General features: G+C 45.8%; 1 protein-coding gene across 5 annotated transcripts in view; it reads right to left on the minus strand.

The window, feature by feature from the left end:
- LOC122793381 (protein transport protein Sec24B-like) overlaps nucleotides 1-27,908 on the minus strand; it is a 2,932,722-nt gene that overhangs the window by 1,984,206 nt on the left and 920,608 nt on the right. For 4 of the 5 annotated variants that reach the window (XM_044061340.1, XM_044061337.1, XM_044061341.1 and 1 more), the window contains one exon: nucleotides 2,335-2,461. In XM_044061340.1, the coding sequence (XP_043917275.1) occupies nucleotides 2,335-2,461 (127 nt within the window). The remainder of the gene's footprint in view (nucleotides 1-2,334; nucleotides 2,462-27,908) is intronic. The other variant, XM_044061338.1, reaches the window with a different exon arrangement.

Raw genomic sequence — 27,908 nt, forward strand, 5'->3', positions numbered from 1 at the left:
TTGGAGGCTGGACCTGCAATAAATCCTTGACTGTCTGGACAGATTTTGCTTTCTCTTCCACCTTCTTCAGCACCTGCTGCGCAGGGGAGCCAAACAAATTGAGCTTATCCATGGGAGCATCTAGGAGCTTTGATTTAACATGGTCTGGTAAGGACTGCTCTTTTAACCATGCATGTCTTCTGATCACTGTGCCAGTCATGGCTGATCTAAAGGAAGCCTCCAGTGCATCATAGCCGCATTTTAAGGAATGATTACTGACCTGCTGGATGTTATGTACCATTTCCTGTACAGATTTTTTGTCTAACGGTTCATCCGAGGACAGTTTTTTAGTTAATTGGTCTAACATAAATTCCTGATACTGGATCATGTGGAATTGACAGTTCAAGGCCCTAGCTGAAAGAGTAGCAGAAGTGTAAACTTTTACCCCATCTCTAAGGCCCTAGATTCCCTTTCAGAGGGAGGGGTTTTAGTAGAAGTAGCTGCTACAGCCTTGGGTCCCTGGTAGAGAGTTTCGGGATCTGCAAAAGGGGCCTTATACAAATGATAATGTGTGTCCGGAACCCTGTAGTACCTATCGGGCTTAGCAGGGGCCGGAGGAAGAGAATCAGGAGCAGTACAAGCATCATTAAAAGCATCATCCACAACTGTAAGGACTGGAGGAATGGCTAAAGGCCTATGCTGAGGCAAATGCAAAAAGGTTCTAAGCCTTTTCCTAGAGTCTGAAAAATCCTGGCCCTGCCATTGAAATTGTTCCCTCATAGCATGCAAGGTTTCCCCTAAAGAAAATTCCTCAGACGGAGAGGCAGAAGGAATGGACTCTTCTGCATCAGAGTCCTCATAAGGAGAAAAGGGGCCCTCTGGAGGGTTTGAATTATCTGATTCATCAGAGGAACCATCTGAAGAAACTGGCTCAGGGGGCTCTACTCGAGTCCTCTTCTCTGGAGGTGGGTGAGAGGCCCTGTCTGGATGTGGTTGGGATCCCCGGATCAAAGAAATGAGATCCTCTGCTAGACTAAGCATTTGTGAACTAGAGCTAGGCCTGTGAGGGGGGGTCTTAGCAGGCACAGATTTTGTAGTTTTTGCTGCTTTAGCCCTGGCAAAGGCCTTAATCGACATGGATGCAGGAGGCCTAGCAGCTCCACGTGCAGGGGTAGAAATATCCAAAGGGATAGTATCAGATAAATCCTGTGAACCTGCAAGAGCAGGTGGGATTTCAGTAGCAGATTCAGCCAGGCTGGATGAGGCCTTGGTAAGTGGCAAGCTTTCGGCCGAAGGAAGAACCGTGGACTCTGTTTCAGCCGAAACAAGAGACACTCGCGGTTGGCTTAACCGCGGTTTCGGCCGAAACCGCAGACCGCGAGTGTCGGTCCTTTTCCTTGCGCTTTTTAGAAATTTGCGTAGTCGGAGGATCCGACTGCATAATGTAAGCAAAATCGGAGCGGAAAAACTCTTCAGCAAATTCCGACCGACGTCTAAGTGTCCGTCGGTTGAAAGAAGCACAGGCTAGACAAGCTGCTACGTCGTGGTCTGGGCCTAAGCAAGGTAAGCAGTAAGAGTGGAAATCTTTATGAGGTATTTATTTCCCACAAGTTAAACAGTTATTCACTTTTTCTGACATCGGCTGAGGCAAGAAAGAGTCCCCAACGGGGTACTTAGCTTTTTAGAAGTCTTCGGTACTTGTAGTAGTAATCTCTGGTTCTGACCGACCGGCACTTGCGAACAGCTTCTGCTTCGGGCGCCACGCGGCAAGAAAGACTGGGGAAAATGGCGTCGGCTGATGCCTTTATACCCGAAGAACTGCAGCTATGATGTCGGGTGAAGTGCGACACCAGCCGAGGCCAGACCCAGACTTTGGAATCCGGCCGACCGAAGGGCTGCCTGACGACAGGACAACCCATTTGTAAGGACTGCAGATGCATCCTTGAAGGACATCAACCTCGCAGCAGAAGCGGCAAACGAGATCTGGGTATCTAGCGCTAGGCATCATGGGATATAGGGGGGCCTCGAGCCAGTAAGCAGCTCTCGAGCTTTGGAAGATGGCCGAGTCGGAGCAGAGGATTGGCTCCGAACCCAACCAGCAAGAATGAAGGCGAGATAGACAACTTAACATTATATGTTATGATTCCCTGTCAAAAATTTCCTATTATGCCTAGTTTCTGCATAGAATACTTTCTGCACAAATGCCAAAGATGAATAACTCTGCAACGGCAAAATATTTGTCATTTTTAAGCAAAAATACCACACATTAGAAGTACATGCTAACTTAATTGTCTTGAAGAATTTAAATACTATTTATACTACTAAACAATGTTACTTGAACAGTATATTCCATACCGTCATTTACTCTGTAGCAAATATTACACTTCCATCTTTTCTGATCAAGGAATGACACAAACGGGTTAATGTACGTCCTGCAGGAACGACACCTCACAATAGTGCTAGATGTGATAACTGGCAGCTGCTGAAATGCAAAAAAATACTGATATGAAAGACAGCCAAGTACAGCTACAACTGAATAAGAATAAAAGCATAATGTGGTTCACTAACAATTTCTACTAAGCAGGAAAAAAAAGTTAAGCCTATTTAATAATACCTTTTTCATTCAGGAAATAGAGGGTTATAAATAGGGTCTCTGATCGTAACCACATAATGTGTTTGAGACACTGATGTCAAGAAATTCACCTCGGGCACAAAGCTCATGAGGTGAAACTTGGAATCCATATTGAGAACACAAACTATAGTTGTGTAAAATCTTACCATAACAGATGTCCTTCTCTTCACTGATGCAGTATTCTTAACATGAGGGATTCCTGCCTAGGGCGGCCCAAGGTCCAGCCAGTATACCAAAGCCTTTTACTACCTACGGTACTTGTACATATGCTTCCTGCATACGTAGGGCATAAAAGCGGTGTCCAGACTTACCATCCTCAGAACTGAATGTTCCAGTAGGAATTCCAGTCTAAGGAAAACAAAAGAAAGAGATTAACAGTACATCCAGAAGAGAGAGAGGAGCAGGAGAGAAGGAGGAAGAGATTAAATACTGCAACAGCAAAGAGAAGGACATTTACTGTTATGGTAAGATTTTACACAACTGTCACTATGTCAGTGTTACACTATGTCAGTGTTACAACTACTATGTCTTTCTATTTTACTGTTGAAGTATACTTAACATGAGAGGAAACTTGGGAGGAGGAAGGACCCGTAGAGCTCTCTAGAAAGTCATGAAGGATGGCCCTAGCAAAACCAACTCTAGCTCTGGAAACCCCATCCAGCTTTTAGTGTCTGGTAAAAGAATGCACTGACATCCAGGTAGCTGCCTCAAGAATGGAGTTAATGTCTAACCCTTTGAAAAGATCACCAGAGGAAGCCACAACCCTAGTAGATCTAGCCTCAAATGAGAAAGGAAGAGTTTTACCACAATAATCGTAACAAAGACAGAATGGTTTAGAAATTTAAGAAGAAATACTCTGCTTGGAAACGGCCAATCCCAAAGACATGGGAAGATCAGATTTCCTGACAGTCTTAGTCTTGTACAGAAAAAAATCTGAGTTGTCTATGCACGTCCAAACTGTGTAGCACCTTCTCTCTAGGGGACTGCGGACAAGGCAAAAAAAGTTGGTAAATGAATAAATCAAGTAACAACTCATTCACAACCTTGGGCATAAAAGGATTAGTATGCAAGGACACCCTGTCCTTACGAAAAAAAAAAAAAAAAAAAAAAAAGGAGGACAAGCTATAAGAGCTTGAAGCTCAGGCACCCGACTGGCTGAACTAAAGGCTAACAAAACAGTCTTCCAAGAGCAATGTTGCAAGGGAGCTGAAAAGTACATTTGAGTACACTTACCATAAATGTTGATTTTCGAGTGTATTCACTGTTACAGTCATCACATCTGGGGTTATCCCTGCCAGGATAGCCCTCGGCCGGCCCGAATACCAGAGGCTCAGTATTTCTGTGTCGGTTGTTGTCGCTTCAGGACTGACGTCAGGTCGTCAATAGTATAAATTAATGCAACCGATGCCATTACATCAGTTTTTCTTGCCCTATCAGGAGTCCCCAAGTGGGAGCCAGGATATGGTGGAAGAACCCCACCACCACCAATAGAAAGTAAATACCAAAAAGTTCCTTGTAAGGAGACAGAGAAAGAGGGGGATGGAGGAGGGAAAAGTACAGTTTTGTACCTACCATAAATGTAGATGTTCGAAGATCCACATTGCTGCAGTCCTAACACTTGGGTAGTTCGCTGTCCCTCTGTCGGCCCGAATATCAGAGTATAAGGCTGACGTCGGTCAAGGCGCATTTGACTGACATCAGAACGTCAGGGTACAAATGCGCATGACCGACGTCATATCCTCAGTCTTTTCTTGCCCCAGATGTCAGAAGACCCTAAAAAGAAAGGTCAAAACCCATAGACCACAACTAAACAACCAACTAGCCTAACACCAAAAATATGAATAATATATACAATATATACAAAATGCAATATACAAAATGCAATATACCTCAGATGGATAACCCAACCCACACAACCACCTCAAACAACAGAGGGAAGGAGGGAGTAAATTGACTGCAGCAATGTGGATCTTCGAACATCTACATTTATGGTAGGTACAAAACTGTACTATGTTCTTCATCTCACATTGCTGCAGTCCTAACACTTGGGTAGAATCCCAAAGCAGAGGTAAGGGAGGATGGCTAAACTATAATGAAGCAGGAGCTGCCAAAATGCCCTGCAACACAGCAGTGGCAAAACCAGCCCTGGATTTAGAGTACAATGGAAGGTGGTAATGCCTAGAGAAGGTATGCACTGAACTCCAAGTGGCTGCCTCCAAAATATCCTTAGTAGCCACCCCTCAAAAGCTGTTGAAGTGGCAGTAGCCCTAGTGGAATGAGGTCTAATCCCAGCTGGAATCTCTTTGCCATGATGGGAATAACAGAAAGCAATGCAAAATCCAATCCACTTAGAAATAGTTTGTTTTGACACGGGCTTGCCCTGAGAGCACAAAGCAAAAGAAACTAATAACTGCTGAGATTGTCTGAACCCTTTAGTTCTGTCCAAATAATATCGCAACTGCCTGTGAACATCTAAAGTGTGCAAAATCTTTTCCCCTTTAGTTTGGGGATTTGCATAAAAGTAGGCAAATGAATAGTTTGGTTTAAAGCCACACTAGAAACCACTTTAGGCATAAAGGAAGGATTAGTACGTAAAGATACCCTATCCTTGTGAAAAATTAAGAAAGGCTCAACTGCCATAAGGGCCTGCAATTCAGAAACCCTTCTTGCAGAGGTAATGGCCAACAAAAAAGCAGTCTTCCATGACAAATATTTCAACTCAGCAGTAGCTGCAGGCTCAAAAGGTTGTAGAGTGAGTTTCTCCAACACAAAATTGAGATCCCAAGCAGGAGTAGGAGCTCTTCGTGGGGGTCTTATATTCTTTGCCCGTCTAAGAAATTGCTTGAATAAAGGATGAGAAAACAATGGTGGGTCACAATCGTAGTGAGCTGAAATTGCTGCAGCATGAATCTTAATAGAAGAGAAGGACAAACCTTTGTCCAATAACTCAGTAAGATATTGAAGAGCCACACTTAAATCAGGCTCAGAAACATCCAAATCCTTAGCTGCACTCCAAAATAAAAATCTCTTCCATTTATCTGCGTACACTTTCCTTGTACTAGGCCTTCTAGCTTCCAAAATCACATTCAAAACTTGTTGTGGAAGTTGAGACCCTCTATGGTTTAAAACAGAATAAGCCATGCTGTTAGGTGAAGAGAGTGAAGTTTGACATTGAGCAAATGACTGTCCTCCTGGGACAACAGATGTGGAATCAAAGGCAAAGGCCATGGAGGCTTCCGTACTAGACTTCTCAGTAGTGGATACCAGTGCTGTCGAGGCCAATCTGGAGCTATCAAAATCATCCTTGGCTTGTCCTGTCTGACCTTCAGAAGTACCTTTGGGAGGAGAGGCAGAGGTGGAAAGGCATACACATGAAGATTTTTCCAACTGGAAGAAAGAGCATCCACTTTCCAAGCTGTGGGATGAAACAGCTTTGTGCAAAACTTTGGCAGCTGGTGGTTTAGTGGAGAAGCGAACAGATCTATGTCTGGAGTTCCCCAGGACACTGTCAATTTCTGAAATACATGAAGATCCAGTTTCCACTCGTGGGGATCCATGATTTGTCTGCTTAACACATCTGCTAAGGAGTTCTGTGCTCCTGGCAGAAACCTTGCCTGAAGACTTAGTTGTAAACTGAGAGCAGTCTCCCACAAAATCATTGCTTGCCTGCATAGAGGATAAGAATGTGTTCCCCCTTGCTTGTTGATGTACCACATGACAGTTGTGTTGTCTGTTAGAATCAACATCTGCCCTGGAAGAAGTAAATCCTTGAAAGCTATTAATGCAAACTGGACTGCTAACATCTCCTTCATGTTGATATGTAGATGTTGTAGTCTGGCAGGCCACTTGTCTTGTATCCACTTTCCATTTAGATGAGCTCCCAAGCTATATCTGAGGCATCTGTTGTTAAAATCTGACTCGCCTCTGGCCGGGTCACAGAGAGTCCCTTGTTTAGGTGACATTCCTGAGCCCACCACAAAAATTCCTTTTGAATGCAAGGTATTATTTGAATGACAGTGTCCAGATCCTGGCAGTGCTGTGTCCATACATTTTTGAGATACCATTGTAGCTTCCTCATATGCAGTTTGGCATTGGGAAGCACCAGAATACAAGATGCCATGAACCCTAAGGCTTGAAGGACTGTCCTTGCAGTCAGCCCGGACTGATGAGATAGCTGATGGAAGTAAAGGGATAGACTCTTGTTTGTCCGGGGTTAAAAAGGCCATCTGGGATGCTGTATTCAGTCTCACACCCAGAAAGCACATGTCTTGAGAGGGTACTAGACTGGACTTTATTTCGTTCACAGAATACCCCAGGCATCTTAGCACTGCTATCACATATTCCAAATGATGAAGAAGCTCTACCCTTCCTTGAGCCAGAATCAGGCAGTCGTCCAAATAAGGATAGATCTGTATTCCTTTTAGCCTGAAGAAAGCTATCACTGGAGCCAGAACTTTCGTGAACACTCTGGGCAGTAGATAAGCCAAAGGGCAATGCAGAGAACTGATAGTGAGAAGTCCCAGCTCAAAACGCAGATACTTCCTGCAACTTAGTCTGATAGGAACATGAAGGTAAGCCTCCTTGAGATCCAAAGTTACCATCCAATGATCTTTGCCCAGCAGAGGTAAAAGCTGCTGCAACGTCAACATTTTGAACTTGGGAATGTCCAGATAAGTGTTGAGGATAGACAAATCCAAAATTGGTCTCCACGTGTTCCCCTTCTTTGGGACTAGGAACAGGCGAGAATAAAATCCTAGGCCCCTTTCTGGCATAGGAACCGGCTGTATGGCCCCTATTTGGAGTAGCAGTGAAATTTGCTTGTGAGCCTCTATTCTTTGTTGAGGAGGAATGTCTGGCATGCCTTTGAAAGGAGGCAAGGTATGGAAATAAAACCTGTAACCGTGATGTATGATATCCAGTACCCATTTGTCTTGGGTAATCAAACTCCAATTTTCTTTGAAAAGTGCCAACCTTCCTCCCAAAGGTGCTGCCAGGCGAGAAGGTTCTGGCAGCTGAAAAGGTAGGTCATTGGGTCTGTTTACGAAAGGACTGACCCCTGCCCTCACTCGAAGACTGTGCAGGAGAACTCCCTGTTCTGGGCCTGAAAGAGCCCTGACCTCTGCCCCTGCCACGTCTAGATCTACCCCTAGACTGGGAATCATAAGAAGGATACGTCCACCCTTTAGTAGGCCAATTTCTAATAAACTTTGGAGGCTGAACCTGCAAAAAATCTTTAACAGTCTGCATGGACTTAGCCTTGTCTTCCATTTTCTTTAAAACTGCCTCAACAGGAGAACCAAACAAGACATCAGATTGCAAAGGGGCATCCAAAATCCTAGTTTTAACATGGTCAGATAAATTTTGATCCCTCAGCCAGGCATGCCTGCGAAGAACTGACCCAGTGGCAGCCACCCTAGACGAGGCCTGTACAGCATCAAAACCACATTGCAAAGAATGCTTACCCACCTGTTCAGAAACATGCACTAAATCTTGTAACTCTTTACAGTCAATACCTTCCGCCAGAGCATCAACCTTAGATTTCAACTGAGAAAGGAGATAATTTTGATATTTCAACATGTGAAACTGGCAATTCAAAGCTCTCATGGCTAGAGTGGAAGAAGTATAAACTTTCTTTCCCCATCTATCCAAGGCCCTGGCCTCTTTATCTGCAGGAACCGGATTCTTGACAACAGAAGCCTTAACACCCTTAGGCCCCTGGCTAACAGTTTCTGGGTCTGCCCTAGGACTCTTAAAAGATACTTATGAGCTTCAGGCACCCTGTAATACCTATCCGGTTTAACAGGAGCAGGAGGCAAAGAATCAGGATTAAGAGAAGCCTCTGCAAACACATCTTCCACCACATTCAGAACAGGAGGTATAGCTAAAGGCCTATGCTGGGGTAAAAACAAAAATTCCCCAAGCCTTTTCCTGGAATCAGAGAAATCCTGACCTTCCCATTTAAAATGCTCTCTCATGGAGTGAAGGGTCTCTGAAAAAGAAAAATCCTCAGGAGGAGAAGCAGAAGGAGTAGAATCATCCACATCAGAATCAGAATAATGAGAATACTCCTGCAAGTCTTCAGCCGAAGACTCAGACACATCCGAAGCCTGTTCATAATCCCCCAACACAGGTTCCATCCTAGGCCTCTTATCAGGAGGGGGCATAGAGCCTCTAATTAAAGTAATTAAATCCTCCGCCATTTTGAGCATGTGCTTCTTGGGCACAGCACCTGAAGAACTGGGAGTGACACCCACAGAAGCTAAACTAGACCTGCCTCTAGGAGAAGCCTTGGAAGCAGAAAGAGAGGGCCCAGACCCCTTAGGAAGGGAGGGGAGTACAGTAACTAGAGAAGCCCCTACAGCCTGCCCTGCCTCCTGGGAGGCCACATCCTGTAAAATCAAAGTTTCTCCCTGGGTCTCCAGAGAGGCCTCCGTCGGAACCACCGGTTCCACTGACACCGCTAAAGAACTGGCGTCCGGTTCGGACGACTCCTCTAACCTAGGTTTAACTGCCTTGTCCTTGCGCTTCTTTGAGGAAGCCGGCGTCGGAGCATCCGACGGCATTTTGTAATTGCACCGCTTCCCAAAGACCAACCTTGCACAATCCAACCTCCACTTTATAGTGCGTTTATTAAACCTAGCACAAAAGCGGCATCCAACAACGTCGTGCTCAGGTCCTAAACAAGGTATACACAAATTATGGTAATCCCTATGCGGTATCTGTTTCCCACAAGAAATACAGTTATTCACTTTTTCTGACATCCGGTAAACCACTGAGGCAAGAAAAAACCAAAATATTCCCCAACGGGGTACTTAACCAACACTGACTTCGGTCTGAAACTCCGAATTCGAAAAATTTCAGAACGCCGAACGGCACTTGCAACACTGCTTCTGCATCGGACCAGGCGGCAAAAAAGACTGAGGATATGACGTCGGTCATGCGCATTTGTACCCTGACGTTCTGATGTCAGTCAAATGCGCCTTGACCGACGTCAGCCTTATACTCTGATATTCGGGCCGACCGAGGGACAGCGGACTACCCAAGTGTTAGGACTGCAGCAATGTGAGATGAAGAACATCCAGGACTGCAACAGTGAATACACTCAAACATCTACATTTATGGTAAGTATACACAACTGTACTATGTTCTGTTCTTCATGTTTCACTGTTGCAGTCATCACATTTGGGTCAATTCCCAAAGCTGAGGAAAAGGGTGGAGGCAGTCAAGGAGACTAGGGGCTGGCTAGGATGCCCTGCAAGACTGCAGTGGTAAGCCTGCCCTGGATTTGGAGAAGACAGGTAGGTGGTAATGCTTGGTGAAAGTGTGAACAGATGTCCAGGTGGCAGTCTCCATGATGTCCCTGGTGGAGAAGCCTCTGAGGAAAGCTGCAGAGGTGGAGGCTGCTCTGGTAGAGTGAGGGGAAGTTTTCCGTGTTGCTTGTAACAGAAATGGATGCAGTGTGCTATCCATTTGGAAATGGCTTTGCCCTCTACCCCTGCAGCAAAGCTAAAGTACAGTTTTGTACCTACCATAAATCTAGATGTCCGATAGGTATGCATCTACATCCATACATATGGGTTTGTCCTGCCTCAGGCAGCCCTTCGGTCGGCCGGATTCCAAAGTATGGGTCCGGCGTCGGCTGATGTCGCCCTTTCCCCGACGTCAGAGCGCCTGGGGTATAAAAGCGTCAGCCGACGCCATCTTCCTCAGTTTTTCTTGCCCCAGATGCCAGGTGCCCTCTAAGAAAGGCTAAATTTGGAGAAATGCAAAAAAATTCCAAACATGCACAGTAATATAAAACAAATACACCATAACAGATAACCTCAGCTAGCTGTAAGGGGGAGAAGCACCCAAGAAATACCACAGAGGGGAAGGAGGGAGGGGTAACCCTGACTGCAGATGCATAACAATCGGACATCTACATTTATGGTAGGTACAAAACTGTACTATGTCCTTCAAGGATGCATCTGCAGTCCTTACATATGGGTAGAATACCATAGCCAAGCTGGGGGTGGTAGGATCTAAGAAAAGGATGGTGCAGCTAAAATTCCCTGCAGGACTGCCGTAGCAAAGCCTGCTCTGGATCTGGAATATAAGGGTAAGTTGTAATGCTTGGAAAATGTATGCACGGAGCTCCATGTAGCAGCCTCTAAAATGTCCTTGGTAGCCAACCCTCTTAAGAAGGCTGTGGAGGTGGCTGTTGCTCTGGTGGAATGAGGCCTAATGTTAGCTGACACAGCTTTTCCATGAAAGGAGTAACAGAACCGAATGCAATTTCCTATCCATTTTGAAATTGTCTGTTTAAAAATTGCTTTTCCTTGTACACCAGCAGCATATGCTACAAAGAGTTGGTCAGTTTTTCTGTAAGTTTTAGTTCTGTCCAAGTAATATCGCAACTGTCTGTGGATGTCCAAAGTATGCAGAAGTTTCTCTCCTTTATTTTGTGGATTTGGGAAGAAAGTAGGCAGGTGAATAGCTTGGTTCAATGAGACCCTGGATACCACCTTAGGCATGAATGAAGGATTGGTTCTCAATGAGACTCTGTCCTGATGAAAAATAAGGAATGGTTGAACTGCCATGAGGGCCTGCAATTCAGATACTCTTCTTGCTGAGGTTATGGCCAGAAGGAAGGCAGTCTTCCAAGACAGGAACTGTAGTTCTGAAGATGCTGCTGGTTCAAAGGGAGGTAGAGTTAATTTTTCCAACATGAAGTTAAGGTCTCAAGTTGGCACTGGTGGTTTCCTTGGAGGACTGAGGTTTTTAATTCCTCTTAGAAACTGCCTTAGGTGAGGATGAGTGAAGACAGGTGGATCAGTATTATATTCTGCCGAAATTGCTGAAGCATGAATTTTTATGGAAGAGTAAGAAAGGCCATTGTGGAGCATTTCTGCCAAGTATTCCAGGATATGTGCCATGTTCATCACTGTCGCATCTAGGCCCTTTGTGGTGTTCCAAGTGCGAAATCTTTTCCATTTTGCTGAGTATGCCTTTCTTGTGGAAGGCCGGCGAGCTTCCATGATGATATCCTTCACTCTCTTGGATAGCTTATCCTGGTGAGGAGTCAAGGTACTCTCCAGGCTGTCAGCTGCAAGGTTTTCAGGCTGGAGTGCAGAGTTTTGTAATTGTGCTGTGTCAGAAGAAGTGGCCATTGTGGTAGAGGCCACGGTTTCGTGCGTGACATGCTCCTTAACAGTGGGTACCAGTGTTGTCTTGGCCAGTCCGGAGCTATCAGGATCACTTTTGGCTGCTCTGTCCTGATCTTCAGTAAGACCTTGGTCATTAATGGAAGAGGAAGAAATGCATACACTGTTAGAGCATTCCAGCTGAAAGTGAGGGCGTCCACTTTCCATGCTTGTGGGTGGTATGTCCTTGAGCAGAATTTCTTCAGCTGATGGTTGTGGTGGGAGGCAAAAAGATCTACGTCCGGCCTCCCCCATGATTGTGTTATCTGAAGGAAGATGTCTGGGTGCAGCATCCATTCATGTGGATCCATGATATTTCTGCTTAGGCTGGTCCGCCAGTATATTGTCTTTTCCTGGCACAAACTGGGATTGCAGCTCTATATTGAGTTTTAGGGAAAGTTTCCAAAGATTCATTGCCAGCCTGCAAAGAGGGTAGGAATGGGTACCTCCTTGCTTGTTTATATACCACATAACCGTGGTATTGTCTGTCCTTATTAGTAGGTGGCCTTGATGTAGAAAGTGTTTGAAGGCCTCGATTGCATGCATCACTGCCAGCATTTCCTTTTGGTTTATGTGCATGCGCAATTCTTTCTGTGACCATAGTCCTTGAATGCATCTGCCCTCCATGTGTGCTCCCCATCCATGGTCTGAAGTGTCCGTTGTAATGGTTTGGCTGGTTATCGGCTTGCTGAAGGGCAGACCCCTGTTTGACTGGCTTGCTTGAGCCCACCACAAGAATTATTTTTGTAGGGATGGAATGAGTGGTATCAAAGCTTCTATAGGCTGTGACTGTGCTGAGACCATAAACTCCTTAGGTACCATTGTAGTTTCCTCATATGCAGCCTTGCTTGTGGAATCAGAAGAATGCAGGATGCCATGTAACCCAAGGCCTGCAGGATTTTCCTTGCAGTCAGCTGAGTTTGTTTCGTCAGATTTTCGAAATAATCCGGTAGTTGTCTTTGTTTTTCTTCTGTGAGAAAAGCCATTTGGGTGGTTGTATCTAGTTTCGCACCTAGAAAAGTTATTCTTTGGGATGGAACAAGTCGATTAGTGAATGTTGACTGTGTATCCCAAGGCCTGAAGTAGGCGGATGGCATAATTCAAGTGTTTTACCAAAGTTTGTTGGCTGTCCGCTTGTATAAGGCAGTCGTCCAGATATGGGTATATTTGAATCCCCTGAAGTCTGCAGTGTGCAATTACTGATGCCAGGCATTTCGTGAATACTCTGGGCGCAGTAGATAAGCCAAAGGGCAATGCTGAGAATTGATAATGCTCTGAACCTGCAAGAAATCTGAGGTGGCTTCTGCAAATTTGTCTGATAGGGACATGCAGGTATGCCTCCTTGAGGTCCAGAGTTACCCGCCAAGACCCCTTGCCCAGCATGGGAAGGAGTTGCTGTAGGGTCAGCATTTTGAATTTTGGCACAATGAGATAAGTATTCAGTGTGGACAAGTCGAGAATAGGCCTCCATTGTTTTTCTTTTCTTGGGACAAGGAATAGTCTGGAATAGAATCCTTGGCCTTGTTCAGCGAGAGGAACCTTTTCTATAGCTTTCATTTGTAATAGGTTGGAAATTTGTTTTAAAGCCTCTGCCCTTTGATTCGGTGGCAGATCTGGCATGCCTTTTCTTTTTGGTAATGTATGAAAATGGAACCTGTATCCTTTGTCTATTATTTGCAGTGTCCATTTGTCTCTTGTAATACTGTACCAATTCTTTGAGAATAAAGATAGCTTTCCGCCCAAACGTGCTTCCAATTGAGCCCTGGTTGGCGGGGTCAAGGTTAAGTCATTGAGTCTGTCCTTGTGCAGCAGTTGTAGGTCCTGCGCTACCTCTCTGGTTAGGAGGCTGCCATTGACGTCCTCTGTAGGAGCCTCTAGCTTGCCCTCTGCCTCTGGCACGCCTGTTCTTGCCTCTTTGAAATCTCTCTGTGACTGGAAAGGACCAATTCTTAGAAGGCCAATTTCTGCTGAATCTTGGTGGCTGGACCTGGAGGAAATCTTTGACTGTTTGTACAGATTTTGCCTTTTCCTCAAATTTCTTTAAGACCTCCTGGGCAGTGGAGCCAAATAACTTTTGCTTTTCCAGTGGCGCATCCAGAAGCTTTGCTTTAACATGATCTGGCAGAGTTTGTTCCTTTAGCCAAGCATGCCTACGTATGACTGCACCTGTCATTGCTGACCTACATGAAGCTTCCAATGCATCATAACCACACTGCAAGAAATGGTTGCTAACCTGTTGGGAGTTACGTACCAGATCCTGAAGTGACTTGCGATCTAGGGGTTCAGGTGAAGACAGTTTTTTATGCAATTCATCTAACAAATACTCTTGGTACTGTATCATATGGAATTGACAATTTAATGCCCTCATAGAAAGAGTGGAAGAAGTATACACTTTTTTACCCAATCTCTCTAAAGCCCTGGACTCCCTTTCAGAGGCGAGTGGATTTTTAGTAGTGGCAGTTGCAACCCCTTTAGGGCCCTGGGAGATAGTTTCTGGGTCAGAGTGGGCCTTGTAAAGGAAATGATACGAGTCCGGAACCCTGTAGTACCTATCGGGTTTGACAGGAGCCGGAGGAAGGGAGTCTGGGGTAATACTAGACTCAGAGTACACATCATCAATGACATTCAAAACAGGAGGAATAGCCAAAGGTCTATGCTGAGGTAAATGCAAAAAAGTCCGTAATCTCTTTCTGGAATCAGAGAAATCTTGGCCCTGCCATTTAAAATGCTCTCTCATGGAATGAAGGGTCTCCCCAAAGGACAGCTCTTCAGGAGGGGAGGCCGAGGGAATAGATTCCTCTGCATCAGAATCCTCGTAGGCCGTGAAGGCCTCCTCCTGGTAGTCTGATAAAGCAGAGCCATCTGAGGCCTCATCAGAGGACTGGGGATCAGTGGGCTCAACCCTGGGCCTTTTGTCTAGAGGAGGTTGGGAGCCCCTGCCCGGGTGTGGTTGAGAGCCCCTAATTAAGGAAATAAGGTCCTCAACTAAACTTAAAATCTGTGAACCAGTAGTGGATCCCTGAGGAATAACCCTGGGAGGCAGAGTTTTAGGCTGTTTGGCAGCTTTAGCCCTTGTGAATGCCTTAATGGACATGGATGCAGGAGGCCTGGCTGCTCCATGTGCTGGCGTAGTTTTGTCCAGGGAAATGGTGTCGGAAGTTTCCAGAACACCGGTTTCTGAGGGGAAATTCTATTACCGACTCAGAAGAGGCCTCCGGGGCCGAGGTTGTCGGTAATGCGGTATCGCCGGTCGGAAGTACCAGGGACTCTGTTTCAGGCAAGACCGAGACACTCGCGGTAGGCCTAGGGGTGGTTTCAGCCGAAACCACGGTCCGCGTGTCGGTCCTTGTCCTTCCGTTTTTTGGTTAAGTATGAAGTCGGAGTCTCCGACGGCATATTATAACAGTAACTAGCCCCAAAAAATTCCTCTGCAAACTCCGCCCGACGCCTAAGAGTGCGTCGATTGAAGGAGGCACAGGCAGTACAGGCCGAGATGTCGTGGTCTGGGCCTAGGCACGGGAGGCAGTAAGAATGGAAATCCTTATGAGGTATTTGTTTCCCACAAGTTAAGCAATTATTAACTTTAAGCGTTTGATCTGACATCGGCTGAGGCAAGAAAGAGACCCCAACGGGGTACTTAGCTTTTGAAGTTTTCGGTAGCTGAAGTTACAGGAGCTGGCCGACCGGCACTTGTGAACTGCTTCTGCTTCGGGCATCACGCGGCAAGAAAGACCGAGGAAGATGGCACCGGACCCAGACTTTGGAATCCGGCCAACCGAAGGGCTGCCTGAGGCAGGACAACCCATATGTAAGGACTGCAGATGCATCCTTGAAGGACATCCAGTAACCAGTAACTGATCAGACTTTCTGAATTACTTAGTCCTGCCTAGACATAATCTGAGCTGTCTGTGCACATCTAGAGAGTGCAAGATCCTTTCCCACTTGTTTTGTGGGTTAGGGAAAAAGGTGGGCAAATTAATGGATTGGTTGAGAGCCACACTGGACACCACTTTGAGCATGAAGGATGGGTTAGCCCTGAGGGACGCCCTGTCAGCATGGAAGATGATGACGGGCTCTACAGCCATGAGTGCTTGTAGCTCGGAGACTCTTCTGGCTGAAGTGATGGCCAGAAGAAAAGCCATCTTCCAGGAGAGAAAGTTTAACTCTGCTGAAGATGCTGGTTCAAAGGGGGGCAGGGTGAGTTTTTCCAACACAAAGTTAAGTTCCCAAGCTGGGGTAGGTGCCCTTCTGGGTGGCCTCAAGTTGCTAGCCCCTCTTAGGAATTGTTTGATCAGAGGGTGTGAGAAAAGGGGGGGTTGCTCAGTGTGGAAATGAGCAGAGAAAGTAATGGCATAAATTTTAATAGAGGGAAAGGAGAGACCACTGTGTAGCAGGTCAGCTAGGTAATCCAGGATGAAAGGTAGGGAGGGCTGTGCCGTATCAGCTCCTTTAGCCTGAATCCAGGTGCAGAACCTTTTCCATTTGTCAGCATTAGACTTTCTAGTGCTAAGGTGTCTAGCCTCACGTACATCTAGAACCTGTTTACTGAGGTTGGCAAACTGATCAGTGGTCAGGGAATAAGCCAGGCTGCCAAACTGAGGGTCTGCAATTGGGGATGCGTGAATTCTTCTTCCCTCTGGGTCAGGAGGGTTGGGGACTGACGGAGATGCCATGGTGGCAATGGAAACAGGTTGTGCAGCAGTGAGTACCAGTGCTGGTGAGGCCAGTCTGGAGCAATCAGAATTCTCCTTGGTTTTTCCTCCCTTATTTTGAGCAGTACCCTGGTGATGAGAGGTAGAAAGGGAAATGCACAGACCAGTAGACTGACCCAGGGGAAGGCTATGGCATCCACATTCCAAGCCATGCAATGATGCTCCCTGATGCAGAACTTGCTGAGCTGATGGTTGGTGTGGGAGGCAAAGAGGTCAACCTTCGGTGTGCCCCATTTCTGAGTTATTGGGGTGAAGGTTCTTTAGTCTAGTTGCCACTCATGTGGGTCCAGAAGATTTCTGCTTAAGTGGTCTGCCACAGAGTTTAGAGAGCCTGGCAGGAATTGTGCTAACAGGTGGAGTTGCATGGCAGAGACTGTGTGCCAAAGAGTCATGGCCAGCCTGCACAGATGGTAGGAGAGAGTCCCTCCCTGCTTGTTGATATACCACATCAGAGTGGTGTTGTCTGTTTTGATCAGGACACCCCTGGGGAGAGTAGTGGCCTGAAAGATGTCAATGCGTGCTGGACAGCTAACATGTCTTTTTGGTTGATGTGCAGATGGATTTGTTTTGTGGTCCATTGGACCTTTATGCACCTACCGTCCAAGTGTGCACCTCAGGCATAGTCTGATGCGTCTGTGGTGAGGGTCTGGGTGGTGAGGGGGTGGTCAGAAAGGTAGTCCCTTCTTGTGGTAGCATGCTGCTGCGCACCAAAGAAAAGCTTTCTTTCGGGAAGCTATCATTGGTATGAGTTTCCAGGTCTTGAGAGTGTTGACACCAAAGGTATTTTAGGTACCACTGAAGTTTCTTCGTATGCAGTCTGGCATATGAAATGAGTAGAATGAAAGGTGCCATGAATCCCAGAGCTTGCAGGATTTTCCTTGCATATAACTGGGGTCTGGTTGCTAGTTGAGAGAAGTACGCTGTCAGGTTAGTTTGCTTTTCTGGTGTAAGGAATGCCATCTGGGATGCTGTGTCCAGGCTTGCTCCCAGGAATATAATCCTTTGGGTGGATATTAGTTTGGATTTCTTTTCATTGATAGTGTACCCTACGGAGGTCAGTAGGGACGTACAAAGGCCAGCTGCTTGAGCAACTTTTCCTGACTGCCTGAATTAGGCATTCGTCTAAGTATGGGTAAATTTGGATATTCCTTGGACTGCAAAAGGCAATGGTGGGAGCCAGACATTTTGAGAAATCGATGGGACCAGTAGATAAGCCAAAGGGAAGTGCAGAAAACTGAAAGTGAAGAGACCCTGCCCTGAAACGTAGATATTTCCTGCATGATTCTCTGATAGGAATACGGAGGTAGGCCTCTTTTAGGTCTAGGGAGGCTAGCCAAGCATCCCTGGAGAGCATGGGTAGCAGTTGCTGGAGGGTGAGCATTCTGAATTTTGTTATCACCAGGAAGGTGTTTAGAATGGATAGACCGAGGATGGAGCGCCAGGTGCCCTCTTTTCTGGGTACTAGAAAAAGTCTGGAGTAGAAACCTTGGCCTATCTGTTCTGCAGCAAAGTGCTCTACTGCCCTCAGAGAAAGTACAGTTTTGTACCTACCATAAATGTAGATGTTCGAGGATCCACATTGCTGCAGTCCTTACTATTGGGTAGTCCACTGTCCAGTCGGCCCGAATACCAGAGTATATGGCTGACGTCGGTCAGGGCGCATTAGACTGACGTCAGTACGTCAGGGTACTAATGCGCATGACCGACGTCATATCCTCAGTCTTTTCTTGCCCCAGATGTCAGAAGACCCTAAAAAGACAAGGCCCAAAATACCTGCACCAAAAATATGTACAAAAATATATACAAAAATATCAACATATAACCTCACCTACACAACCACCCCTAAACACAGAGGGGAAGGAGGGAGGGTAATTGGACTGCAGCAATGTGGATCCTCGAACATCTACATTTATGGTAGGTACAAAACTGTACTATGTTCTTCGTTCCACATTGCTGCAGTCCTTACTATTGGGTAGAATCCCAAAGCAGAGGTAAGGGAGGCTGGCAAATCATAAAGAAGCAGGAGCTGACAACATGCCTTGCAAAATAGCTGTGGCAAAACCAGCCCTAGACTTAGAGTAGAGAGGAAGGTGATAATGCTTAGAGAAAGTATGCACTGAACTCCATGTAGCTGCCTCCAAAATATCCTTAGTTGCCACCCCTTAGAAATGCTGTTGAAGTGGCAGTAGCCCTAGTGGAATGAGGCCTAATCCCAGCTGGAATCTCCTTGCCATGATGGGAATAACAAAATGAAATGCAAAACCCAATCCACTTAGAAATAGTTTGTAGACACAGGCTTGCCCTGAGAACTCAAAGCAAAAGAAACAAACAACTGCTGAGACTGCCTGAAGTCCTTAGTCCTGCTTAAATAATAACGCAACTGCCTATGTACATCTAAAGTGTGCAAAATCTTTTCCCCTTTATTTTGGGGATCTGCATAGAAAGTGGGCAAATGAATAGTTTGGTTTAAAGCCACACTAGAAACCACCTTAGGCATAAAGGAAGGATTAGTGCGTAATGATACCTATCCTTATGGAAAATCAGAAAGGGCTCTACTGCCATAAGGGCCTGCAACTCAGAAACCCTTCTTGCAGAAGTAATAGCCAACAAAAAGCAGTCTTCCATGACAAATATTTCAAATCAGCAGTACCGCAGGCTCAAAAGGTTGTAGAGTAAGTTTTTCCAACACAAAATTGAGATCCCAAGCAGGAGTAGGAGCTCTCGTGGGGTCTTATATTCTTTGCCCCTCTGAGAAACTGCTTGAACAAAGGATGCGAAAACAATGGTGGGTCACAATCATAGTGAGCTGAAATTGCTGCAGCATGAATCTTAATGGAAGAGAAGGACAAACCTTTGTCCAATAACTCAGTAAGATATTGAAGAGCCACACTCAAATTAGGCTCAGAAATATCCAAATTCCTTGCTGCACTCCAAAATAAAAATCTCTTCCATTTTTCTGCGTACACTTTCCTTGTACTAGGTCTTCTAGCTTCCATAATCACATTTAAAACTTGTTGAGGAAGTTGAGACCGGCTGTCTCTCAAAACAGAATATGCCATGCTGTTAGATGAAGAGAGAAGCTTGACATTGAGCAGGTGGCCTTCTCTCTGAGACAACAGGTGCGGAATCAAGGGTAAAGGCCATGGAGGCTTCTTTACTAGACTCCTCAGTAATGGGTACCAGTGCTGCCGAGGCCAATCTGGAGCTATTAAAATCATCCTTGGCTTGTCTTGTCTGACCTTTAGAACCACCTTTGGAAGAAGAGGAAGAGGTGGAAACTCATACACATGAAGATTTTCCCAACTGAAAGAGAGCATCCACTTTCCAAGCTGTGTGATGTAACCTCTTTGTGCAAAACTTTGGCAGCTGGTGGTTTAGTGGAGAAGCGAACAGATCTATGTCTGGAGTTCCCCAGGACACTGTCAACCTTTGAAATACATGAAGATCCAGTTTCCACTCGTGGGGATCCATGATTTGTCTGCTTAACACATCTGCTAAGGAGTTCTGTGCTCGGCAGAAACCTTGCCTGAAGAGTTAGTTGCAAGCTGGCGCAGTCTCCCATAAAATCATTGCTTGCCTGCACAATGGGTAAGAATGTGTTCCCCTTGTTTGTTGATGTACCACATGACAGTTGTGTTGTCTGTTAGAATCAACACCTGCCCTGGAAGAAGTAACTCCTTGAAAGCCATTAATGCAAACTGGACTGCTAACATCTCCTTCATGTTGATATGTAGATGCTGTAGTCTGGCAGGCCACTTGTCTTGTATCCACTTTCCATTTAGATGAGCTCCCCAAGCAATGTCCGAGGCATCTGTCGTTAAAATCTGACTCGCCTCTGGCGGGTCACAGAGAGTCCCTTGTTTAGGTGACATTCCTGAGCCCACCACAAAAATTCTTTTTTTGAAGGCAAGGTATTATTTGAATGACAGTGTCCAAATCCTGGCAGTGCTGTGTCCATACATTTTGAGATACCATTGTAGCTTCCTCATATGCAGTTTGGCATTGGGAAGCACCAGAATACAAGATGCCATGAACCCTAATGCTTGAAGGACTGTCCTTGCAGTCAGCACGGACTGATGAGATAGTTGATGGAAGTAAAGTGATAGACTCTTTTGTTTGTCCGGGGTTAAAAAGGCCATCTGGGCTGCTGTATTCAGTCTCACACCCAGAAAGCACATGTCTTGAGAGGGTACTAGACTGGACTTTATTTCGTTCACAGAATACCCTAGGCATCTTAGCACTGCTATAACATATTCCAGATGCTGTAGAAGGTCTTCTTTCTCTTGAGCCAGAATCAGGCAGTCGTCCAAGTAAGGATAGATTTGAATTCCTTGTAGCCTGAAGTAAGCTATCACTGGAGCCAGAACCTTTGTGAATACTCTGGGCAGTAGATAAGCCAAAGGGCAATGCAGAGAACTGATAATGAAAATTTCCAGCTCGAAACCGCAGATACTTCCTGCAACTTAGCCTTATAGGCACATGAAGATAAGCCTCCTTGAGATCTAAGGTTACCATCCAGTGATCTTTGCCCAGCAGAGGTAAAAGCTGTTGTAACGTCAACATCTTGAACTTTGGAATGTCCAGATAAGTGTTGAGGAGAGATAAATCCAAAATTGGTCTCCACGTGTTCCCCTTCTTTGGTACTAGGAACAGGCGAGAATAAAATCCTAGGCCCCTTTCTGATACAGGGACTGGCTGAATGGCCCCATCTGGAGTAACTGAGAAATTTGCTTGTGAGCCTCTTTTCTTTGTGGAGGAGGAACGTCTGGCATGCCTTTGAAAGGGGGCAATGTATGGAAATAAAACCTGTAACCGTGGTGAATGATATCCAACACCCATCTGTCTTGAGTAATTAAATCCCAATTTTCTTTGAAAGAGACAGTCTTCCTCCCAAAGGAGCTGCCAGGCGAGAATCTTCTGGCAGCTGAAAAGGCAGGTCATTGGGTCTGTTCTGAAAGGACTGACCCCTGCCCTCACCAGAAGTCTGAGCAGGTGAACTCCCTGTTCTAGGCCTAAAAGAACCTTGAGCTCTGCCCCTACCACGTCTAGACCTACCCCTAGACTGGGAGTCATAAGCAGGATATGTCCACCCCTTAGCAGGCCAATTTCTACTAAACTTGGTGGCTGCACCTGCAAAAATCTTTAACAGTTTGCATAGACTTAGCTTTGTCCTCCATTTTCTTTAAAACTGCTTCCACAGGCGAACCAAACAACACATCAGACTGTAAAGGAGCATCCAAAATCCTTGTCTTAACATGCTCAGCTAAATTCTGATCCCTCAACCAGGCATGCCTGCGAAGAACAGAACTAGTAGCAGCCACCCTCGAAGAGGCCTGTACAACATCAAAACCACATTGCAAAGAATGCTTACCTACTTGTTCAGACACATGAACTAAATCCAGCAACTCTTTACACTCAATACCTTCCTAAAGCATCCACCTTAGATTTCAATTGTGAAAGGAGATAATTTTGATATTTTAGCATGTGAAACTGACAATTCAAGCTCTCATGGCTAGAGTGGAAGAAGTATACACTTTCTTTCCCCACCTATCCAAAGCCCTTGCCTCTTTATCAGTGGGAACAGGATTTTTTAACCACAGAGGCCTTAACACCTTTAGGCCCCTGAGAAACAGTTTCTGGATCCGCCCTAGGACTCTTAAACAAATACTTATGAGCTTGGCACCCTATAGTACCTATCAGGTTTAACAGGAGCAGGAGGCAAAGAGTCAGGGTTCAGGGAAGCCTCTGCAAAACATCTTCCACCACATTCAACACAGGAGGTATAGCTAAGGGCCTATGTTGGGGTAAAAATAAGAATTCCCTAAGCCTTTTCCTGGAATCAGAGTAATCTTGGCCTTCCCATTTAAAGTGTTCTCTCATGGAATGCAGAGTCTCTGAAAATGAGAAATCCTCAGGAGGAGAAGCTGTAGGAGTGGAATCATCCACATCAGAATCAGAATAAGGTGGAAACTCCTGCAAATCTTCCATGAAGACTCTGAAGCCTCTGAATACTGATCCAAACACTGAAACTCAGGTTCCACCCTAGGCCTCTTATCAGGAGGGGCATAGAACCTCTAATCATAGTAATCAAATCTTCTGCCATTTTAAGCATATGTTTCTTAGGCACAGTACCTGAAGTGCTAGGAGAAGCACCCTCTGAAGCTGAACTTGGCCTACCTCTCAAAGAAGTTTTGGCAACAGAAGGAGAGGCTCTAACTACCTTGGGAAGAGAGGGAAGAACAGTTACCTGAGAAGCCCCCTCAGCCTGGCCTACCTCCTGAGAAGGCACATCCTGTAACAGTAAAGTCTCTGCCTGAGACTCCAAAGAAACTCCTGGCAATACCTCTGGCTCCACTGGGCCTCCTCAAGAACCGGCGTCCGGGACAGCGGTTCATCAACCCTAGGCTTCGCTGTTTTGTCCTTGCGCTTCTTGGGCGGCGTCGGAGCATCCGACGGCATTTTATAATTGCAACGCTTCCCAAACACTAACCTGGCACAGTCTAACCTCCTCTTAATAGTGCGTTTGTTAAACCTAGCACAAGAGCGGCATCCAACAACGTCGTGCTCAGGCCCTAAACAAGGTATACACAAGGTATGGTAATCCCTATGAGGTATCTGTTTCCCACAAGAAATACAGTTATTCACTTTTTCTGACATCCGGTTAAATACTGAGGCAAGAAAAACAAAATGTTCTAGCGAGTACTTAGCCAACTCTGATTCGGTCTGAAACTCCGGTTTCGGAAATATTTCAGAACGCCAACCTGCACTCGCAAAACTGCTTCTGCATCGGACCATGCGGCAAAAAAGACTGAGGATATGACGTCGGTCATGCGCATTAGTACCCTGGCGTACTGGCGTCAGTCTAATGCGCCCTGACCGGCGTCAGCCTCTCTCTGGTATTCGGGCCGACTGGACAGCGGACTACCCAATAGTAAGGACTGCAGCAATGTGGAACGAAGAACATCAGGGAAAGGACTTGCTTTTTCACCTCTGCTCACTAATTTGGACATAGATGTGGGAACCTTTTTGGGGTTGGAAGTGTGTGGAAAGAAAATCTGTATCCCTGAGACATTGCTGAGGACTCAGAGGTCGTTGGTAATGGTAGACCAGGTGCTTGTGTGAAAGCAGAGTTTTCCTCCTATGGGCAAATGCAGGTGGGCAGAGGGAGGGGGTAGGGTAGAAGAGTCATTGTGAGTTCTTACCATGAGGGGGTGGCTTAGAACACCCTGGTTTTGAAGTGGAGGAACTCCACTGTTTTGATCTCTGCATTCCTTGTGGCTGCTGTCTGGGCTGAAATGACCTGGTGGGAGCAGGAAAGGACCAGTGCTTGAAGGGGCAATTTCTGCTGCATCTGGGTGGCTGGACCTGTAAGAAATCCTTAACTGTCTGCAAAGATTTAGCTTATTCTTCCATTTTTTTAAGACCTCCTCTGCCTTGGTGACAAATAAGTTGTCTTTGTGCAAGGGTGCATCCAGCAATTTAGATTTGACATGGGAGGGCAAGGGCTGTTCCTTAACCCAAGCATGCCTTCTAAGGAAAGAACCGGTGACTGCCGCCCTGCAAATAGCTGATATGCCATCAAAACCACAATATAGGGTGTGCTTAACTACTTGAATTGCAGAATGCATTAACTTTTGTAACTCTTTCAATTCTGCACAAGCAGGAAATACACTTTTTGTTTGAGGGGTTCCATGGTATGTTGCTGAAATTTTAGCATATGGAACTGGCAATTTAGTGCTCTGACAGCAAAAGTAGCAGAGGTGTATACTTTTTTACCCAATCTGTCTAGATGCTCGGGAATCCCTATCTGAGGGGGTGGGATTCTTAAAGGTTGCTTTAATTCCTTCAGGCCCTTGAGAAATTACCTCACAGTCAGCAGTAGGATTTCTGAAAAGAAATTTGCGCGAATCAGGGACTCTGAACTACGTGTCAGGTTTTCTGGGAGGAGGAGGGAGGGTGTCAGGAGTCAAAGTGGATTCCAGGAAAACATCGTCCACAACATCCAGGACTGGGGTAATGGCCAGGGGTCTTTGCTGTGGAAGATGTAAGAATTCTCGGAGTCTCTTTTTAGACTGAGGGTAGTCCTGACATTTACACTGGAAATGCTCCCTTAAGGTATGAAAGGTGCCCCCCAAAGGAAAAGTCCTTGGGTGGAGAGGATGAAGGAATGGCTTCCTAGGCATCAGAATTCTCATAAGCAGAAAAGGGTTGCATATGTCCATATTCACATGCATAAGAGAATCATCAGACTACTGTTCAGACAAAATTAATGGGGAAAGATCTCTTTCTTTTGGAAGTGGTAGCTTGGCTTCTCCAGATCAGCATGATAAGGTCTTCCGCCATTTTAAGCATTTGAGACTAAGGCAAGGAAGCAGGTGCCTGAGATTGGGTCGTCTGTTTCTTGGGTGTGGTTCGTACCATGGGCCTTAGAAACTCGGTAGTTTACGAAAGAACGGTGGCCTTGGAAGAAATAGTTGTTTTTTTGTCGGGAATCTGTAGTGCGAAGTACTTCCTCAGAAGCCGGTGCCTGCTCAGCGGCTCAGGACTCATCCAAGGTAGAGACAACTGCAGGATTCTTAGTCGAAGAAGAGTTTTGTGGTATACCGGACTCCGAAAGGGTCTCGGTAGCAGCCTGTGAATCCACAAAAAGGGGCATCAGGGGCTGCGAAAGCACCTCACTGAGGACAGGAGAACTGACTACTACCTTAACTCAAGCGTCGTCAGTAGGTTTGGACCGGTGTGGTCTGTCTCTGTCTTTATCCTTACGGTTTTCTCAGATCATCTGCTGTCAGATGGCTTATAGAAGCCAAATCGGAATTAGAGCACTGACAGCGACAATATCTAGCTAGAATAACGGCCCAACAAAGTACAGTTTTGTACCTACCATAAATGTAGATGTCCGAACTGGATAGCATCTGCAGTCATAACAAGTGGGTTGTCCTGTCGTCAGGCAGCCCTGCAGTCGGCCGGATTCCAAAGTCCGGGTCCGGCTTCTGATGTCGCCTCCACCCGGCGTCATCTCTGCTGGCCTTCGGGTATAAAAGCATCAGCCGACGCCATTTTCCTCAGTGTTTCTTGCCCCAGATGCCAGTAGCCCTCTTGCAGGCTAAAATTTGGATAGATGCCAATGTTTCCAAATAGATAGAGGTAAACACAACAATAAGCATATATGTACATATATACAAACAAATACACCATAAAGACTCCCCAACAGCTAGCTATTAGGAGGGTAAACACCTAGGAGTACCACAGAGGGAAGGAGGAGGGTAATCCTGACTGCAGATGCTATCCAGTTAGGACATCTACATTTATGGTAGGTACAAAACTGTACTATGTCCTTCATGGATGCATCTGCAGTCATAACAATGGGTAGAATACCATAGCCAACTAGGGAGGAGGATAAAAGTAGATTATGGTGTGTTTAGGATCCCTTGCAGTACAGCAGTGGCAAACCCTGCTCGGGATCTGGAATATAGAGGCAAATTATAATGCTTGGCAAATGTATGCACGGAGGTCCAAGTAGCCGCCTCAATAATGTCTTTGGTTGCCACTCCTCGTAAGAAGGCTGTGGTAGTGGCTGTTGCCCTTGTAGAATGAGGTCTTATGTTCTGTGGAATTGGTTTTCCATGGAAGGAGTAACAGTATCGTATGCAATTTCCTATCCATTTGGAGATTGTCTGTTTGGAAATAGCTTTTCCTTCCCTTCCTGTTGCATAGGCTACGAAAAGTTGGTCAGTCTTTCTGCTATTTTTTGTTCTGTCCAAGTAGTAGCGTAGCTGTCTATGTACATGCAAGGTATGCAGTATTCTTTCCCCTCTGTTTTGTGGGTTGGGAAAGAAGGTAGGTAGGTGGATTGCCTGGTTTAAAGACACTCTGGATACCACCTTGGGCATAAATGTAGGATTAGTCCTCATGGACACTCTATCTTGGTGGAAGATTAGGAAGGGTTGCACTGCCATTAAGGCCTGTAGTTCTGAAACCCTCCTTGCTGAAGTAATTGCCAGTAGGAAAGCAGTTTTCCATGACAGGTGTTGTAGGTCTGCTGTTGCTGCTGGTTCAAAGGGTGATAGTGTCAGCTTTTCTAGCACAAAGTTTAAATCCCAAGCTGGTAATGGTGGTTTCCTTGGAGGTTTTACATTCTTGATTCCTCTGAGGAACTGCCTGAGCAAAGGGTGAGAAAAAACAGGTGGATCAAAGCTGTATTCTGCTGAAATAGCTGATGCATGTATCTTGATGGAGGAGTAGGACAGGCCTGAATGAAGAAGTTCGGCCAGATACTCCAGAATGTTAGGCATATCTATGTTTGACACATCTTTTCCTCTTTCCATTACTCCAAATGACAAACCTTTTCCATTTTCCAGCATAGTTCCTTCTTGTTGAAGGTCTGCGTGATTCCAGAATAATGTCTTTAACTCTTTGGGAAAGTTCTGGGTTAGCTGCTGCTATGTGATGTTCCATGCAGTCAGTTGCAGCGTTTTTAGGTTTGGATGTATGATGCTGTAGTTGTTCTGAGTTAACATCAAAGGCATCAGGGGTATTGGCCACATATTGTTCCGAGACATGCTCTTCAGTAGTGGGTACCAGTGTTGTCTTGGCCAGTTTGGAGCTATCAGGATTATCTTTGGACGTTCTTCCTTGATTTTTAGTAGTACCTTGTGTATCAAAGGAAGAGGTGGGAATGCATATGCTGTTAGGCCTTTCCAGTTGAAGGAGAGTGAGTCCACCTTCCATGCTAGTGGGTGGAATGTCCTTGTGCAGAACTTTTTGAGCTGGTGATTGAGAGGTGATGCGAATAGGTCTATCTGTGGCATTCCCCATTTCTTTGAGATGGTCTTGAAGATGTCCGGTGCAGCTTCCATTCGTGGGCTTCCTTAGTGGTTCTGCTTAATATGTCTGCTAGAGTATTGTCTTTTCCCGGTACAAATATTGCCTGTAACTGAATGTTGTAGCTGAGTGCCAGGGTCCACAGCTCCAAGGTCATTCTGCATAGGGGGTATGAATGAGTGCCTCCCTGTTTGTTGATGTACCACATGACTGTGGTGTTGTCTGTCCTTATCATCAACTGGCCCTCTTTGAGAAATGGTTTGAACTTTTGGATTGCCAGTTTTACTGCCAGCATTTCTTTTAGATTGATGTGCAGATGAAGTTGATCCTGTGTCCACAATCCTTGCACGCATTTGTCCAGCATGTGGGCCCCCCATCCTAGGTCTGAAGCGTCTGTTGTGATGGTCTGGCTTGGTTGACATCTGCGAAAGGGTAGGCCTGGGTTTGACTGGCATGCCTGAGCCCACCATAGGAACTCCTGTTTTAAGCATGGAATTAGTGGAATTTCTGTTTCTAGACTGTGTCTGTGCTGGGACCATAAATTCTTTAGGTACCACTGTAGTTTCCTCATATGTAGTC

The sequence above is a fragment of the Protopterus annectens genome, chromosome 2.part0 (genome assembly GCF_019279795.1).
Source record: "Protopterus annectens isolate FY-2018-M chromosome 2.part0, PAN1.0, whole genome shotgun sequence".
Taxonomy (NCBI): Eukaryota; Metazoa; Chordata; order Ceratodontiformes; family Protopteridae; genus Protopterus; species Protopterus annectens.